General features: G+C 42.9%; 1 protein-coding gene across 1 annotated transcript in view; it reads right to left on the bottom strand.

Moving 5' to 3' along the window:
• Positions 1 to 19,617, bottom strand: part of NPSR1 (neuropeptide S receptor 1) — a 271,780-nt gene that overhangs the window by 107,010 nt on the left and 145,153 nt on the right. Inside the window, exon 4 of the mRNA XM_033932853.1 lies at positions 1,665 to 1,758. Coding sequence (XP_033788744.1) covers positions 1,665 to 1,758 — 94 coding nt within the window. The remainder of the gene's footprint in view (positions 1 to 1,664; positions 1,759 to 19,617) is intronic.

Genomic DNA, 19,617 nt, shown 5'->3' with positions numbered 1-19,617 from the left:
CTGCAGAAGCAAACCGAATGTCATAGAAAAGTTTGGACAGTTTCCTGGAGGAAAAGTTCCTAATCTGTTATTGAGAAAGACATGGGGGAAACCACTGCTTGCGCTGGATCTGTAGCATGGAATGTTGCTTCTATTTGGGTTTTTGACAGGTACTAGTGACCTGGATTGGCCACCGTGAGGACAGGTTACTGAGGTCGGTAGCATGGAATTTTTCTCAGTGTTGGTGCCATGAGAGGTAGTGACCCCCTGACAAGTCCCTCTCTTCATTCCTCTCTGACTTCAACTCCTGAGGTCAGTAGCATAGAATGTTTCTACTTTTTTTTTTTTGCCAGGTACTAGTATCCTGAATTGGCCACCATGAGGATGGGCTACTGTGCTAGATGGACCATTAGTTTGACCCAGTAAGGTTATTCTTATGTTCTCTCTCCCTCCTTAGCACAAATTCAGCTGTTGTGCTTACAAGAGCAGAATTTGTGCTAAGAAGAGGGAGAAAGAAATGCTTTTATTCGGTCTAGTGTTTGCAGTTCCCCACACCGTGTTGGTATTTTTGAGCCCCCGAGGCAGCTCATTAGAGGACAAAACTTGCTGAATTGGGCATATGTTTACCCCTCCAGTTCTGTTGTTTGACTAATTAACTCTACTTGGACTTTCCTGGTCTACTATACATTCCAGTTTTTTCACCTGGTTGTTGCTCTGGAGTTTGTGAATCAATTGCCTTTTTGTTTCTTAAGAATTATTGGGAAAATGAAATTCAGGATAATATCATAGAAAATGCAAAAATATTTGTGAGATTTTAGAATCCAAACCGATAGATAATAATATGCTGGATATTACCATGATAGAATTAAAATGCAAATGGTTTGTTGATGTGTCAATACAAGGCAATAAGTTGGAGAAAAAGAATTGAAAAAGATCAAATACCAGGATTTACAAAATGAAACTGAATTTGGAAAAAGAATAATAATTGGGGCTTTGAGAGCCATAATCATAGAGTTTTACAAAGACCTTAGAACTGCTTTACTAGGATGGATTATCACCAGTGGCATAGTAAGGGGGAGCAGGGGGGTGTACCACCCTGGGCTCCATATTGGTGAGGGTGCCGGCATTGCCACGCTCATGACCTCCCCCCCTCCCCCCACCCCATACTGCTTTAAAACTTCGTCAGCGTAAACAATTTCTCCAGCCTGCAGCTCATGTCAGCCTGACTCCCTTCTGAAATCAATTCCGGGTCACGGGGCCAGGAAGTGACATCAGAGGAAAAGCCAACACCAGTGCAAACAACAGGTTGTAAAAGTTGCTCGCACTGGCGAAGATTTAAAGAGGTTCAGGGGAAGAGAGGTTACAAGTGTGGCATGGGGGAGCGTGGAAGGAGCAGGGTGGGGGGCAGAGAAGTGGGCGTGGGGGGGAGGCACCATTGCCCCGGTTGCCGGTTACACCATTGACTACCACCATACCAGTTAAAAATTAGCCATATTCAGACTTACATGTATTCTACAATTCTTAGGTCCCTGTTAGGACTAGAATTAATGGCAGATACAACTAGCCAAAAGACTGATGGCTTTTTAAGCTTTGATTATCTGTTTATGTCTATATTTATCTATATACAACATTATCATCAACAATCTTTAGAAAAAAACATGCCAGTAGTAAAAAACTTATCCTACCTCCTTGAAGAAATTTCATTGGGTGAACTATTGCATGATATCTGTCTATGCTTAGAGATACTAACACATATGTAGATGCATACAAAAGCACAACCTAGAAAGAAAGAAAAATGGATTGTGTAAGCAAGAGTAGGTTCTACTGAATGAGATACCTGCATGATAAAAACAGCCAATAATATAAAATCATTATAATTCAAAGCATTCAATATTTATTTTATATTTAGTGGCTGGCAGTGGGACTTTATCATGGACTTTTATTTCATTTGTAATGTCTTTCCTTTAGTCATTTTAGAGTCCTTTTACATACGAGGGGGCATACGAGTTCTCAGCCCAACCAAGAAGAGAATGACGTGGATATGGTTCAATCAATGATCTGAAACAACGTGAAAACATAGAATTTCATTTCTGCAAATTGGCACTTAATGAAATAAAATAATGCTCTTTTCAGCTACAGTGGCAAAATAATGCTCAGAATTTAGGAAGTTGGTTGATTGGTTGGCTGAGAACTTTTCAACCCCCCCCCCATAGCTTAAAATAGTGTATCATGGGTTGTGCTGAGGTGACCTGTGATAATTTTTGAATGTGGAATATTTTTGTGGAGGGGCATATCTGGGTCAGAGAGTGGGCATGTATGTGTTAATCAATAAGCACAACTATATTGTTGTGCATTGATTAGTGTGTGGTTAGCATATGAGAAAACAAAATAAGTAGTGGTAAGAGCTGACATGCCAGTCGTTTTAATGACACGCGCTAATGGAAAAATTTGAAAATGGCCATTAATATCAAAAATGTTAAAATTTAGTCATTTTATTATTGTGGTAAAAAAATGACCATAGTGCACGAGAATAGAGAATGACATGGTGATTATTACCATGGGTCGCCGCAGGTAACCCACAGGAATGGGGGTGGGGGGGGGAATCAACAGGTTACCAAGGGTATGTGGAAAAGATCATTCACTGCCCCGTGGATGGCCTTGTCCCCAAAGTAAAGGATCTGCCATGAGTTGCCTCCATTCTCACCCCTCCTGGTCAGCAGCAGCCCGCCTCGCGATCACGCATCCAGCAGCCCCCCTTGTGATTGTGGGTGCAGCAGCAGCAGCCCCCCTCCTTCGCTATTGTGAGTCCGGAAGTCCCCTCTCCCTATCACGGGTCCAACAGTCCCTCATAATCGTACCCAATGTGGAGTCGCTGTCATTCGCTACCACCGCCGGGGATCACATTTATAAATGGTCCTCCTTCCTGCCCTCCAGCTGCATGCCCCCCTCTGCCAAAGCCAACCCAGAAGGCTTCCCTCTGATGTCACAGCTGATGTCAGAGAGAAGCCTTCCTGGTTAGTTAGGGATCCCAGTTACCTCAACAGTCCTCCTTCCAGGTGGGCTGCTCTTTCCTGCCTTCAGCCGAACTTGTTCTTTGCTGGGTCACGTGGCAGTGGCTCTTATGTGCTATATGTGGCTGACCCGAAAGCCATCTCTCCTGACGTCGGAGAGATGGCTACCGGATCAGCTGTCACGTGCATGAACTGCTGCACATGTCCCTGCAAATAAGTACCGCTGAGGTACTGCACATGTCCCTGCAAACAAGTACCGTGGGAAGGGTGGCCCAGCTGGATAGCCCTGAAGGGATCAAGTGCGGCCTGAAGGGAAAAAGTAAGGGAGAGAGGGGATATGATATCAACATGGGACAAAGGGAGAAAGGGGGGGAGGGGGAAGGAGCACATTAGGACATGGGAGGGGCATACATTTGGTACAAAGGCTGGAAGCCAGGTAGGGGACACAAACTCGGGACACAGAAGGAAGGGAGGGGACATGAACTTGGGACACAAGGAAGGAAGGGAATTAGAAAGGGAGAATTTCTGGGCATGAATGTGTGTGTGAGAGGGAAAGAGATGCTGCATATGGAAAAAGGAAGAAAGGAAAATTGTTGGGCACAGAGAGAAAGAGAGGAGTGAGGTAGAGATGCATGGGGAAGAGAAGGATGAGAGGGAGAAATGTTGGATATGTTGGTGGAGAGGGAACAGAGGGACAGATTGAAGAAGATGCAAGGGAGAAGAATGTTGGACTTAGTGATGGAGGGAGAGGTATGGTATGGTGCTGGAGAGGGGTGATAGAAAGAGAAATGTTGGACATGGGGCTGGTGGGCAGTGGTGAAAAATGCTGCACATTATCCAGGAGATGAGAAAGGGAGAAATGTTAGATGTGGCAGTAGAGAGAGTAGGAGAAATGCACCCCGGATCTCTATCTCTTTCTTTCCCCATTCCCTGTACACAAGGGGAGGGGATCATAGAATGGTGAGATGAAGGCAGGGAGATGGGCACAGGGGAAATACTAGAAAGGGACGTATAGGAGACATAGAGAAGGGAGATGAACATGGGGAACAAAACATACACAGAGATAGAAGATGGATGGTGAGCATGGATAAAGAAGAATTGTCAAATGGTCAAGAGACTCTGGCAAGGGAGTTAAGAGAAGACAAAAGAAAAAAGAGACCAGTGCCTGAGACCAACATGATTTGAAGAATAAATGATGAGACAACAAAAGGTAGAAAAAAAAATAATTTTATTTTATGTTTTGTGATTAGAATATATCAGATTTGAAATATATATCCTGCTAGAGCTGGTGTTATACATAACTGGGGACTGCAAAGCCCAGTCCGTGCTTCTTTAGCTTCCAGCTGCCCAGGGGGCAGTTGCCCTAGTTGCACTCACCTAACACTATTCCTGTCATGTGTGACTGAAGTATTCTGTTAACATGATTTTTCTATGTAGCATTCTGTAATAATTTGGCTTATTCAGTTCTCTCGATAGTGGAGGGGATATTTGTGAAGGGGAGAGGAGACAGGGGTTTTGTTGATCATTTCTCTCTATTATTTGTGTTTATAAAATGACAATTGTACAGAATACTATTTTTTTATATTGTGATAAAATAAGTTCAATATATAATCATAACTATATGAGGCTTTTGTGGAAGGGATCAGATAGTTTGCGGGGACACGGCAGGGACCGAGCTCGCAGCAATGGGGTGGAGATGGGGACAGATTTTTCCCCCGTTTCATTCTCTACACAGGAAAGATCTGTGTAAGGGCCACTTTTTGCCTCAGTTTGGTAAAAGCATCCCTTTATTTTCATAAGAATATAAGAATAGCCTTACTGGGTCAGACCAATGGTCCATCAACCCAGTAGCCTGTCCTCACGGTGGCCAATCCAGGTCACCAGTATCTGGCAAAAACCCAAAGAGTAGCAACATTCCCATGCTACCGATTCAGGGCAAGCAGTGGCTTCCCCCATGTCTGTCTCAATAACAGATTTTGGACTTTACCTCCAGGAAATTGTCCAAACCTTTCTTAAAACCAGCTATACTATCCGCTCTTATCACAACCTCTGGCAATGCGTTCTAGAGCTTAACTAGTCTCTGAGTGAAAAAGAATTTCCTCCTATTGGTTTTAAAAGTATTTCTCTGTAACTTCATTGAGCGTCCCCTAGTCTTTGTACTTTTTGATGGAGTGAAAAATCAATCCACTTGTACCCATTCTAGTCCACTCAGGATTTTGTAGACTTCAATCATATCTCCCCTCAGCTATCTCTGTTCCAAGCTGAAGAGCTCTAAACTTTTTAGTCTTTCCTCCTACAAGAGAAATTCCAACCCCTTTATTATCTTGGTTAGGATTGGATTACCAGACGTCCAGATTTCCATGGACATGGCCTCTTTTGTCTTCACTTTTAGAGGACATATCCGGATGTCCGGACGGCTTTTTAAAACCCAGCACTTGTCCGGCTTTTGAAAAGATGGTGATATCGGGGCTGGAGTGAATCTGTGCATGCGCAGAAGCACTCCAGCCCCGGCCCAAAGAGACAAGGTTTGTGTGGGGCTGAGTTTGGGCGGCAGGATGGGCCCAGGGTAAAACAGGGCAGGGTCATGCATCCTCTTTTACCAGATGGAAAATCTGGTAACCCTAATCTTGGTTGCTCTTTTTTTAACCTTTTCTAGTGCCGCTAGAATGCCTCCGAGCATCGGAGCAGTTTGCCAGCGCTAAAACCTGCGCTATACATTCATAAAAGAGCGGGTAAGTTTGTAGTCAAACGCCGCTGCCATTTTCAAACACTGAAATAGAGTAAGAGAGTGGCAGTGGCACCATGAAAAAGGTATTTAAATGAAAATTCTTCAATATGGATTGAATTGACTAACTTGTTCATTGATATTTAGGGCTCCTTTTACGAAGCTGCGTGCTAGCCGGAAAACTACCGCCTGCTCAAGAGGAGGCGGTAGCGGCTAGCACGGCCGGCAGTTTAGCACACGCTATTACGCGTGTTAAACCACTAACACACCTTCGTAAAAGGAGCCCTTAGTGCTAATCTATTTTTATAGGGGGTATCCTCCCTTGACACAGCAAAAGAAAAATGACTGATCTGGAACAAATAAGCTGTTATTGCACTTATGCACTTTATCACTAAATAATATTTATAAATGAGGGAAATATTTGTGAGATTTAAGAACTATATCTTATAAGCAGAAGACAATTCAAAGAAAATTTAAATGGATCAGTGACGATTTGATGTAAAAACGCCATAGCGGGAATGAAATCTTAATTGCTACAGAGACACTTCGCTGTGTTCCAAGAAAATGTAAATACCAAGTATTGAGTATTGTGTATGAATGGTTCTATTAATTTGCTTTATATTCAATTAAGCATTATAAATATATTGCTTTTTAGAATTGGAATGCTGATTTTTTTTTGTCATATGAGATGGACCCTGACATGGCAGGTGCTAAACTGGGCATACAGTTCCTCAGCCTCCAGCCCTTTAGTTTTGAGGTTTGCCATTGGGCAGGTCAAGATCATGCCAGTGCAGATTTTTTGTCACAGGTGGTGGATCCCGACATGGCAGTTGCTAAACTGGGCATGGTTGAGCTGAGAGGGAGGTTATGTGAGGCAGTCTATAAGACGCTGCTACTTCGTCTTAAGAATATTCCTTCACAGCGTCAGAACCACCTTAAAATCCATAGGCCCACACAAGGGGGAAGTGACATGGAAGGGGTGGAGCCAGGAGAGCAGGAACTGGGAATTATAAAAGCTCAGGGCAGCGATGCCCAATTGCATTTATCTTCACTATCTATGTGTGAACTGCAGGTGTTACAGTCAAGGAGGCCCAGTGTCACTGGGGACTTTGAAAAACGATGGGCCTGTTTTATAAAGCCGCGCAGCAATGGCCCCGAAGCCCTTTAAATCTCTATGGGCTTCGGGGCCGTTACCACGCTGCAGTCGCTAGCGCGACTTTGTAAAACAGGCACTATATGTTTGATCCAGCTAGGGGCCAACTAGTGAAGGTTATTAGTGAAGACTAGTTCATGCATATCTTTAATAAAGTATTATTATTTTGTCGTCCTTGACTGCTGTGCGACTAATTTATTTTGGCTCCAGAGCCCATTCTTATTTATGTTACCAGAAAATAAAATATTAGTCTTTTTATTGCCCTTAATAAATGTGCTGAATTGTTCAAGGTTTATCTAAACTGTTCAACTGTTGAGAAAAAAAAACCCCAGAATGAGTAATAATGCTGTAACTGTTCATGGTTAAGGGAATGTTATTGTTATAAATATTCCATCCTAAATATCACAATATTTACTGTTTGTATCAAAGGCAATGCCATATTGCAATGCACAACTGTTTTGACGCACTAACCCTGAAACCACAAGAATCCTTGCTTAAATGAATTAAAAGCTGTAGGAAAAAAAATCTACTTAATGAACAATTTTCTACCACTATTTCCTTGCCTAAGTTGGCTGAAAATTGCCACCCCTTTTATTAGGGTTACCAGACGTCTGGGAAAACCCGGACATGTCCTCTTTTTAGAGGACCGTCCAGGCACCCAGAGAGACTGCCAAAACCAGACAATTTGTCCGGGTTTTGGAAGTCCTGAGTTTGGAGGCCGCATCTGGAAGCCTTTGCACATGTGCAGCTGTCACTGTGATTTTGTCATATGCACTGTGGATGGGCGAGGCCCCACCAGCTGAAGAAAGCCTTGCCTGGACTGCAAGCAGGATTTTGAGCCTTTTTTTTATGGCTGGTTGGAAGGAAAACCAGGATACTGGAATATGTTCCAAAAGAGTCACCTGATTTATTAAATCAACTCCAAAATTAAGTGCAGTTCACCTTTTCCGTTCAGCCATCATTTTAAGGCATCATTTTTTTATCCTACATCATAGTTCAAGGTGCCATCGTATTTAAACAATTCATAGGCACCTCACCATCAATATATCACAGTTCAAAAAATAGGGCAAACCAAAACTTCAGCATGCGACTGTGCCTTTTCACTGAGGCTTCTAGCCCCCCCAGGCCCCTTGGCCTGCTGGCTGGTTCAGACCACAGTTCCTGCCAGCTGGGTTCTTACATCTCTCCAGGTAAACATGAAAACTTTTCCGCCCCAAACTTTATTTCTGACAAACTTTATTTACCTATTAGGACACTCACAGGACTGCTTTAAAACACTATTAGATGCAGCCTGTGTGGAAACAAGCCTCCCAAATATAGTTGACCCTGCCCACCCGTATGTTTCCAGTGTCCAGTTTATCTGTGACTGGGAAAAGCCATCCTCAGGACTCTTAGGGGGTCCTTTTACAAAGCCGCGCTAGGGCCTTAACGCGTGGAATAGCGCACGCTATATTGCCGCATGCGCTAGCCGCTACTGCCTCCTTTTGAGCAGGTGGTAGATTTCCGGCTAGCGCACGCTAATCTGGTGCGTGCATTAAAACCGCTAGCGTCGCTTTGTAAAAGTAGCCCTTAGTGCCGTGTCCCTTGGGACAAATCTTTAGTTCATTGGGGAAGGTTAAAATACATACATACTTCTCCCTATCCCCTCTCAACACCACTTTTGCCTTCCCCGCACAGCTGTCACACACACATTTACTTTCAAACTTGTAACTCAGGATCAAAACCTAAACCCAAAATTTAGCAAACCATAAATTTTCATATTACTCTTACATACACTCTTCTTGCATACAGAAGCCTGGCTCAGGAGTGCACTGCAGACCCCCTTCCCCACAGTATCACTGGGGCTGAAATTATGTGTATCAGTTTCCATGCACTCAAGGTCCTCTCTCTTCAGGATTTCCCCAATGAATATGCATGAATCTATTGGCATGCATTGCTTTCAGTCCATATTGATTAGGGAAATCCTGAAAACCCGATTGGATTCCGGCCCTCGAGGACCGGAGTTGCCCATGTTTGTACTAGACCCACCTGTCTACCACCCCAATAGCCCTTATGGCTGCAGGTGGTACTTATGTGGCAGTAGTGTAGGGTTTTGGTGGACTCATACTTTCCACCATAAATGTAGTGCTTAGAGTGGCTTGTGAGCCTGGGTCCTCCTCTCTATGGTTCACTAGCCCACTCACCAGGTTACTTAAGATACCTGTGTGATGCTCTAGTAGGCTTTCCCATACCAAGTGATGCTGTTCAAGAGACAGGTATGTACTCTTTCATTCAAAGTTTTGAGGGCTGGGAGGGTGGTCAATGACCAGTTGGGGGTCATATCTTCTGGTATCCAACAGACATCTGGTCAGTTTGGGTACTTCTGTTGCACTGTTGTTGATACTTCTAAAACAGGTTTAGCTCTGTCAAAGTGACATTTCCTCACAACATACCTTTTTTTCCCCTCCACTTTTAAATCAGCATTATATTTGATGGCAACATTCAACAAATCCTTGTGTATGGAAGTGGTATGGATTCGCTACAGCAGTGGTCTCCAACCTTTTTCATGTAAAGGGCTAGAGTATGAATACGAGAGAGCTCTGAGAGCCACCAAAAGATTCCAAGCTTATACCTACTACTAATTATGTAAACTGCCTTGATCTGCTTGTTAAGAATGGGTATTAAACATTAAAAATTAATACTAATATTGATTCTAGACCACTTCAAGGAAAATTTTTTAAAACTCACTTTATTTTATATTGTCAGTAGTAAGCAAATTCCATAAATAAGACCCCGAGTCTTACTTAATAGATTGTTTGCAGTTACTATATGAAGTGGGAAAGATTGAAGTTAAGGCATTTATAGGATTTGAAGAGCATTTCAACCAACTGTTTGAGGGCCACAATGGAGATCTTAGTGGGGCTACCTGTGGACCTGGGGTCACATGTTGGAGATCAATGCTCTATGGAATTGGTCAAAATCTCAATATAAACCCTGAAGCTCCAGTTCTGTATCACAAACTTTACAAACCCCAACAATGGAGCCATCCCCCTTACAACTCGACATATGAAAAATATTCAAATTGTGATTTTCCTCTCTTGAAGAGCACACACTCCTTGTTTCTTTGTGTGGTGACTCTACGAAGTTTCTATTTTGGTTGACCATGCCCGCCTAGAGCTTGCTTTCAAACAGGCCAGCCACTTTGCAAAATAACATAAAACTGCAAAAAAAGATTGAAAATCTATATAGGAAAAACTTTTCAAACCATAATAACCCTAACCCACCTAAACACAGTACTGTAATATATATCTACTAACGGGAACCTAGAACAAGCTGGACTTTTACAGATTCCCAAATTCTAAATATGCTAGCAGAATCCTTCACTTCAGTCACACATGTGGAATCTCTCAGAGAGAGAAAAAGAGATAATGGTTACTGTGGAAGGGCAGACTAGATGGGCCATTTGGCCTTTATCTTCCATCATGTTTCTATGTTTCTGCATGCAGAACATGGACAGTCCCCCATGTTATACAAAATAGAAGCCCACAAAAAGTATGTGAGATAAAAACTGAGAGATCCCCCAAGAAAGCTAAACTCTCTAAGAAGTGAAAATACTGGTAAAAGAGATATACATTTCCCTCAAAGTGGACACATTCCAATCCTTAAAAATTATTAACCTTTTAATTGGCAGATGGTGAAAAGGCTGCTTTACGCAACCTGATGTTGAATGAGAGCAACAGTGCCAAGGTAACAGGCATTTGGAGATGTAGATCTCCCATAAGAAAAATAAACACCAAAAAGTCCAACAGGACAGAGAACCCACACGTATAAAACAGTACAAAAGGAAGTGGGAACGGACAATGAGCACTCCACTGAAGTTCACTGGTGTAAAACCAACTTGTTTATTTCAGAAAAGGACACAAGCAGAAGCTGTGGACCCGACATAGCACTGTGTTTCGGCATCTGAGGAACGCCTGCATCAGGGGTCACTGTGGCATTTATGTTTGCAGATGACAGGTCTGGAATAAAACAAAGCTTGGTCCAACTAACATGCCAGAGTAACCAAAATCACTGAAAAGCTATGGAAGCATGCTATAGATATTAATTATCCATAGCTTCCATAGCTTTTCAATGATTTTTATTACTCTAGCATGTTAGTTGGACTGAGCTTTGTTTTATCCCAGACCCAGGGCAGGATTAACCAATAGGCCAAATAGGCACATGCTTAGGGCCCGAAATGGTCAGGAGTGCCCGATGAAGGAGGGCATCAACATTGTTTTTTTCAAACATGGTCCCCCATCGATGGAAAGTAAGACAAGCAAGAAACGCGGGTAAGAAAGGCAACGGGAACTGTAATTGTGCAAGCAGTGCTGCTTGACCAAAGCTTCCCTCTGACGCAGCTTCCTGTTTCCGACTATAGAAACACATGCTACTTCTGAGTAACAATGTCAAATAAAAGGTTAAATAAAAAAGGTAGGAGTTGTTTTGGCACTTCATCTTGAATGATATCAGTGGAACGGTTTTGAAACAGAATGCTCTGTTTGACCATCCTGACCCCCATTATTTTTTTAGATAAGTACCATAGCCATGTTCTGAAGGATTTCTGTAGCACTGACCTAATTTTAATTTTCTTATGTTCAAATGGTTTTGAAGCTCTTTATTTGACATATTAGAGAGTTGTCAGAGACACAAGTCATGGATTTCACTTATAATTCATCTACTCTTAATGAGGGCATTAATGATGTATACAAGTGTTTATGGAAAACCATTATATGTCAGTTAAGTTTCAAAACTGAGCTCCCAAAGCTACATTGATAGCAATTAGTATACTTTATTTCCTCCAATCCTAAAAATAGATTTAATTGGTCTTACTGTCAAGGTACTATGTAACCTCTTCAAGTGTTTCCATTTCCATCCACTATAACATTAGTTCTTAAACCTGTCCTGGGGGACCCCCAGCCAGCCGGGTTTCCAAGATATCTTTAATGAATGTGCATGAGGCAGATTTGCATGTCTGCCACCTATATGCAAATATGCCTCATGCCTATTCATTAGGGATGTCTCGAAAATCCGACAAGATGGGAGTTCCCTAGTACAGGTTTAAGAAGCTCTGCACTAAAATATAGCATAATAATCTTGAGATCACTAGGGCTATATAGAACTTAATTCCTACCAAAGAAAGTTTTTAAATATAATTAATATCTATAGCAATTGGATTAATACTACAAAATTGGAAGGATCTATCTAGGCTGGACTATAATGTGTGTTGGAACTCTAATTGTCATAGCAAAATATAAGAAGGTCACAGCGGAGAAAATTAAAGCATATGATCTCACTTGGGCTCCACTTACAAATATTTAGCTCTGCCTTAGAAAACACATGTTGACATATTATGTAAATGTACGATTAGAGTTTTAGAGGCATCCAGAAGCTAAGATATTTCGGGCCCAATATTCAGCTGCAAATGGGCAGCACTTTTGCTGTCTGGCACCGGTGTTGAGCTTGGATAGTCAGTGCCGGACCATTTCCAGCAACTGGCATTGAATATCTGGTTTCATTTTTGGCTGCAGTAACTTAACTGGTTATGTCGATATTCAACGCTAACCAGTTAATTATTTAGCAGCTAAAGATAGGCCTGTTATTCATGTGGTCTATTTAATCTGCTAAACATAGCCAGTTTGATGCTGAATATCTGCATCTAGCTGGTTATGTTGTGTGATATAGCTGCTAACTGCCACAGTTATGCACCTCTATACTATTTAACCAGTCAGGAATGGCTCTTGTCTGGTTAAACAGTTTTGAATATCGGGGGTTTCATGTTTATGTTGTCATTGGTTAGGAATAGCCTGACTAGCCCGCCTACTTCACAGGGCTTTAAACTAGGTAAGTTGGGGGAGGGTACCAGTGCAGTAAGTAACTATTCTGAGGAGAGGAGTAGCAGCTCCGCTTCTGAATCTGAGGTAAGTACTCATATTGCTAATAATTCTTTAGGAGCCACACTGACTCAGATGGGAAACTCCCCAAAGGGACCTAGTAATCACAAGGTATGGAGGGCTATTTATGTCAATGCACAGAGCTTAGGCAACAAAATTCTGGAATTGGAGACCGAAATAATGAATGATGCCCTAGATGTGGTGGCGATTTCCGAGACTTGGTTCTCATGGGTAGGATATGGCTATACCGGGTTACAACTTACTTCGTCAAGACAGAAAGGGCAAGTTAGGGGGAGGGGTAGCACTATACACCAAAGATGACATCAAAACTACGAGAATCACAGATGTCAAGTACACCGCGGAATCCCTCTGGGTAAACCTGGCCAGAGGCAACGAAAAATGTCTGTATCTTGGTGTAATATACAGACCTCCAAGACAACTGGAAGACAAAGAGACAGAATTAATCAAAGACATTGAGAATATCACTTTACGGGGGGACACTGTACTGCTAGGGGACTTCAATATGCCGGATGCAGATTGGAACTCACTTTCAGCAACAACTAGCGGCAGCAGAAGGCCATTATCCTCCATGAAGGGAGCATGACTCAAACAATTGGTATTGGAGTCCACTAGGGCCCATGCGATACTAGACCTTGTACTCACTAACGGAGAAAGCGTCTCGGAGGTATCGGTAGGAGATAAGCTAGCCTCCAGTGATCACAACATGGTATGGTTCAACCTCAGGAGAGGGTTCACTAAATCAAGCACGACAACAAAAGTACTCAATTTTCGAGGCACTGACTTCAATCGCATGGGAGATTTCGTCCATCGGGCACTACAAAACCAAGCTGTGACCGATAATGTGGAAGCTATGTGGTCTACCTTGAAATCTACTCTAAACGTAGCAACAAACTGCTACATAAAATCAGTAAGTAAACGGCGAAGAAACAATAAACCCCAATGGTTCACCGCAGAGATCTCAGAGCTCGTTAAAGAAAAGAAACGAGCATTTATTTCCTACAAACACTCGCAGAAAAGGGAGGACAAAATAGAATATATGGCCAGGTGTACAGCTGTCAAAGCGGCAGTCAGAGAAGCCAAGCTTCGAGTTGAAGAAAACCTAGCAAAGAACATTAAGAAAGGGGACAAATCCTTCTTTAGGTATATTAGCGACAGAAAGAGAAACACGAATGGGATAGAACGCCTCAAAAAACCAGACGGAAATTACAAAGAATCAGATTCAGATAAAGCCGAACTATTAAATGAATACTTCTGCTCAGTTTTCACTTGTGAGGCTCCGGGGTCTGGTCCACAGTTGCAGGCTAAGCAAAGCTCAGAAGACATTGCATATTTTAAAGTCATCTGCCTTGACATCTTTGAAACCCCCCCAAATATAAATGATAATTAACATTTTCTCTGCTTATAGTGTGCTTTGTGTTTTATTAAAATTTTATGGTTACCATTATGAATTAATAAGATAAAGGGTGCCTAAGTCATGCCTAAAGGTAGGCATGCTTTAGGCATCCCATCTAAGTAGTTAATGAGCCAATTAAGGGTCTTAACAAGCAATAATTGGTACTTAGATATCCAAAGGACATAAATGCCACTTTGTAGATGCAGCCACAATTTCATGGATGCCCATGTTTAAAACTTGCGCCAAACTCAATAGGCATGGGCGTAGAATGGGCGTGGTGTGGGCAATGACTCAATTTAGGCATCCTTTGATTCATTTACATAACACTGAGTGACCTAGGGCGTCCATATGATGCTTTTATTGTAGGCAAATAAAAATCAGGTCTACTTTTGAGCTTAGTTTGGGCTTCAAATAGATCTGAGTTCTATGGACAGAACTGAGGCACTCTTTGAACGTCCTTAATGCGATCTGCTAAATAGCTCGCTGGGTTTTATTTTTGCTTTATTAAGCTCAAAATACATTTAATAAGACACCACATAAATAGGGCAAATCAAAACAGATATATTGCATGCAAAACTTATTTTTGGGGACAAACAGCAATGCTATTTGCTAATTAGAGGAAAAAAATCTATTAACTGAAGCACAGCAAATGAAAAACATAGCTTTAGTTTTCTTGCTAAAAAGCTACCCTTTTTTTCTGACTAAACTATGCTCAAAAGTAGACTTTCTTATAATGTCCATAAGACCTAAGGCCTGTTTTACAAAGCCGCATTAGCGGCTGCAGAGCGGTAACGGCCCCGAAGCCCATAGATTTAAAGGGCTTCCAGACTGTTGCCGCACGCATGGCTTTGTAAAACAGGCTCCTAGTTTTACAATTGCTATGCAGCTTGCTAGCTCACTCTGTAACACACTGCTTAAACTTATAGCTTTGTACCCTAATGTTGCTGGTTCAAATCCCAGGCACTCTGTCTGATGGAAGAGAACTAAATAAAAACATTAAACAGATCCAACTCCCAGTATTACAATTTTAATGAAAAACAACATAAAATCGCCATTCTAATAACATAATAATGAAATATTAAACATTAAGGACATTGTTTGGACATCTAAATCTCACCTAAAACCTTATTCTCTAAACAGGATGCCAAAAAGTTAGACGGCTAAACAGGGCCGGATTAACGAATAGGCCCAGTAGGCATGTGCCTAGGGCCTGAAATGGTCAGGGGGGCCCGATGAAGGAGGGAATTTTTTTTTTTCAAACGGTGATATCCCCCCCACATCAATAGGCAACACGGGCCCCCTTCCCCATCGACGGGCCAATCAGCAACGGACTCCCCCCATCGACGGAAAGTAAAATAAACAAGGAATGCGGGTAAGAAAGGCAACAGCAACTGTAATTTTCCAAGTGGTGCTGCTTGCCCAAAGTTTCCCTCTTATGCGCCCAGGCGGAAACAGGAAGCTGTGTCAGAGGGAAACTTTGAGCAAGCAGCAACGCTTGGAAAATTACAGTTGCTATTGCCTTTCTTACCTGCGTTCCTTGTTTATCTTACTTTTCGTCAATGGGGGAGGGAGGTCCATGGCTGATCAGTCCGTTGATGGGGGGGGGGGGGGGCTTGCGTTGCTGTTCAATGCTGGGAGGTGGAGACCCATCATCGTTTGAATAAAAAAATACCCTCCTTCATCTCTCTAGCAGGGACCAAGACTGCAAAATTAATTGCTGGGGTGGTGGCGTCAATGACACCAGTGGATCCACCAGCAGGTTGAGGAGGAAGGAGGGTTGGAGACCCACACAATGCTGCATAACCCCTTACTCAGGGCCGGATTAACCAATAGGCCACGTAGGCACGTGCATAGGGCCTGAAGTTGTCAGGGGGGCCTGCTGAAACAGAGGACTTGATTTGTTGTTTTTTTCCCTTGGCAACGTGGCCCCCTGGGAAAGATCGGCATCATTGGGCCCTCCCCCGGGAAAGATCGGCAGTGCTGGGGCCCCCCCGGGAGATCAACAACACCGCCCTCCCCCGGCGTCGCCATCACCTGGTGGACCGGCAGATGCAAAGAGTTGCTGCAAGGTCTCACGATGATTGTGTCTGCTGGCTCTGCTCAGGAAAGAGATAAGTGATGTCGGAAGGGTTGGACCGGCAGATGCAATCATCGCGGGACCTTGCAGCAACTCTTTGCATCTGCTGGTCCACCCCCTCCAACGTCATTTATTCAGGTTGATTGATGGCGATGCTGGGGGAGGGCGGTGTTGTCGATCTCATGGGGGGGGGGCAGCGCTGCCAATCTTTCTCAGGGGGAGGCCCAGCGATGCCGATCTTTCTTGGGGGGGCCTGCGTTGCCAAGGAAAAAAACCCACTGAGTGCTCTGTTTCTTCAGCGGGCCCCCTCTGACCTAGAAGGGTGGTGGAGGGAGAGAAAGGAGGCAGGGTGGGATGGAAGGGTGGTGGAAGGAGAGAAAATGGCAGATGCTGATGGAATTGGTGTGCAGGGGAAGGGGAGAGATATAAGAGGAAGGATACTGGATGGAATTGGGTTGAAGGGAAAGAAAGGGGGCAGATGCTGATGGAATTGTTGTGCAGAGAAAGGGGAAAAACATAAGGGGGAAGGATACTGGATGGAATTGGGTTGGAGGGAAAGAAAGGGGGCAGATGCTGATGGAAATGGGGGGAAGGGAGAGGAGAGAGTGAAATTCCAGACCATGGGGGTGTGGGTGTGGAAGAGGGAAGGGAAGGGAAGAAGAGGAGAGGAGAGAGATGCCAGATCATTGGAGGAGGAAATGGAAGAAGATGGATTCCAGACCAATGGGAGTGAAGGAAAAGATGGAAGGGGGAGGCATACAGTTTCTGGAAGTGGCACAGAAGGACAGAAGATGAAAGGAAGAGAGTAAGAAGATGAGGAGAGCTGAAACCAGACAAGACAAAGGTAGAAAAAATTTTTCTATTTATTTCTTTTTTTGCTTTAGGGGACATACATTGCTATTTCTGTGGTGTTGCATTGTATGCAGAATCCAGCGTCTTGGTGGTTTTATTTAACCTTTGTCTATGTATTTCTATTTTATCCCTCCTTTTACAAAACTGTAGAGCATTTTTTAGTGCTGTCTGTGGCTAAAATCCATACTACAGTTTTGTAAAAGGGGGGAGAGGTTAATTTGTGATTACTTATTCCATACTAGGCGAAAGTATTTTCTGTGTTCTGTTTGTATGAAAGACATGGTTTTTTGTTAGCATTGACTAGCCTTGTTTGGCGAAATGCATCAGACATGGTTCTTGGGAGCACCTTGAATTAACCTGATTTGAATTTCCTTATTTTCTGCCAATCTTCTTTTGTTTCACATTGGATTCTTTGGTGGACTGCTTGCCTTGTTGTTTCGTTGAAAATTAACATACATGGAATGGAACATACTAGAGGAGTTACAGATTTGGTTGTTTATACATACATATGGGTTACACAGTTGGCTGATGTAGAGTGAGGCAGTTGAGAGGCATTGTAAACTTGGTTATTAATATAGACTTATATTTCGGATAGTATTACTGCTTTACAAATATTTGAACACTTTTATATATGCATGGAAAGGGTTCAGAGCTAAATTCCTGGGTAAGTAGGTGGGAAGGGAAGGAAGGAGGATGTGTTCAGAGATGTTTGGGGGTTGCATAATGCATAGAAGAAAAACTGTGCACTGGTATACTAATCTTTCTTTGTTTTGAATTTAAAAAAAAAAGAAATACAAGTGGAAATAAAAAGTAAAGAAGAAAACAGATAAATGGGGGCGGGACATGGACGGGGTAGGGGCAGGGCTAGGGGAGCCCAGTGTACTTGTGTGCCTAGGGGCCCTCGAAGAATTAATCCTGCCCTGCCCCCACCAGGAGTTTGCGTACCCCTAGGTATGCGTATTGCATGTTGAGAACCTCTGTTCTAACATACCAGTGGAATTAAGAACATCACAACATGAAAGTCTCTGTTCTGATCTCTATGCTCTATGTAAAATGGGACACCTCTCTCAAATAGGGCATTATCTCTTAAACCGGGATATGTTGCACAGTCTCTCAAAATGTACTGTTAGTGCTCTGAATATTTGTATTTTTCCTGAAAGCTTCCCTGTGGAGCTAGTGAGGTGTAGTATGTGCAATCAATAAACCATGGTGCATTTGGAGTTCTTCATCAGATCTGTGATAACTAAATCAGTAGTGACATTTCTTTTTTGTTCACATTTTCCTGTTCTTTGATTACATTTCTTGACACTTGATTCTCTATTTCCTTATGAAATATAAAAGAGTCATTTCACATGGGTATTTCTTACAGCAATTTGGTTCTTGCCTTTTTCTCCTTTATTAGTATTGCTTTAATGATCACAAAATTTTCTACAATTTTCTCAGGGTCATGAGCCTAGTATTTATGTTGTACCACTGTGTTCATGTTTTCACAGTTTCTAGTGGATGAGTCATGCCATATGAATAATAAACCAAACACAATTTACATTCCTTTTGGACAACATTTTTATGATATTATAAAGTAAGCCATAGATTAAGAGTGCCTGTCCTAATCTGATGCTCCCATTACACATTTTTCTGACAGAACGAAAAAATCAGAAATAGGAGTACTGGTCGACAAGTTGATGAAGCCGTCCACGCAATGCGCATGGTGAAAAGAATGCTAGGAATGATTAAGAAGGGGATCACAAACAGATCGGAGAAGGTTATCATGCCGCTGTACCAGCCCATGGTACACCCCCCACCTAGAATACTGTGTCCAGCACTGGTTGCCATATTTGAAGAAGGACACAGTACTACTCGAAAGGGTCCAGAGAAGAGTGACCAAAATTGTTAAGGGGCTGGAGGAGTTGGCGTACAGTGAGAGATTAGAGAAACTGGGCCGCTTCTCCCTTGAAAAGAGGAGACAGAGGGGACATGATCGAAACATTCAAGATAACGAAGAGAATAGACTTAGTAGATAAAGACAGGTTGTTCACCCTCTCCAAGGTAGAGAGAATGAGAGGGCACTCTCTAATGTTAAAAAGGGGACAAATTCCGTACAAACGTAAGGAAGTTCTTCTTCACCTAGAGAGTGGTAAAAAACTGAAACGCTCTTCCAGAAGCTGTTAAAGGGGAAAACACCCTCCAGGGATTCAAGACAAAGTTAGACAAGTTCCTGCTGAACCAGAACGTACGCAGGTGAGGCTAGACTCAGTTAGGGCACTGGTCTTCGACCTAAGGGCCACCGCGGGAGCGCACTGCTGGGCACGATGGACCACTGGTCTGACCCAGCAGCGGCAATTCTTATGTTCTGATGTTCTAAATTCATTAGACTAAGTGTATAGCCCTCAGTGGAGGCTGCCCCAACTTGGTTGTTCGGGCTGAGAACTTTTCAGCAGCCCCTCATTTGGCAACTCTACAAGTTGCCTAAAGTTAGAATGCAGCATCCTGGTGT

The sequence above is a fragment of the Geotrypetes seraphini genome, chromosome 2 (genome assembly GCF_902459505.1).
Source record: "Geotrypetes seraphini chromosome 2, aGeoSer1.1, whole genome shotgun sequence".
In the NCBI taxonomy this organism is placed as follows: Eukaryota; Metazoa; Chordata; class Amphibia; order Gymnophiona; family Dermophiidae; genus Geotrypetes; species Geotrypetes seraphini.
The sequence above is the reverse complement of the archived record's forward strand: the minus strand, read 5'-3'. Positions and strand labels throughout refer to the sequence as shown.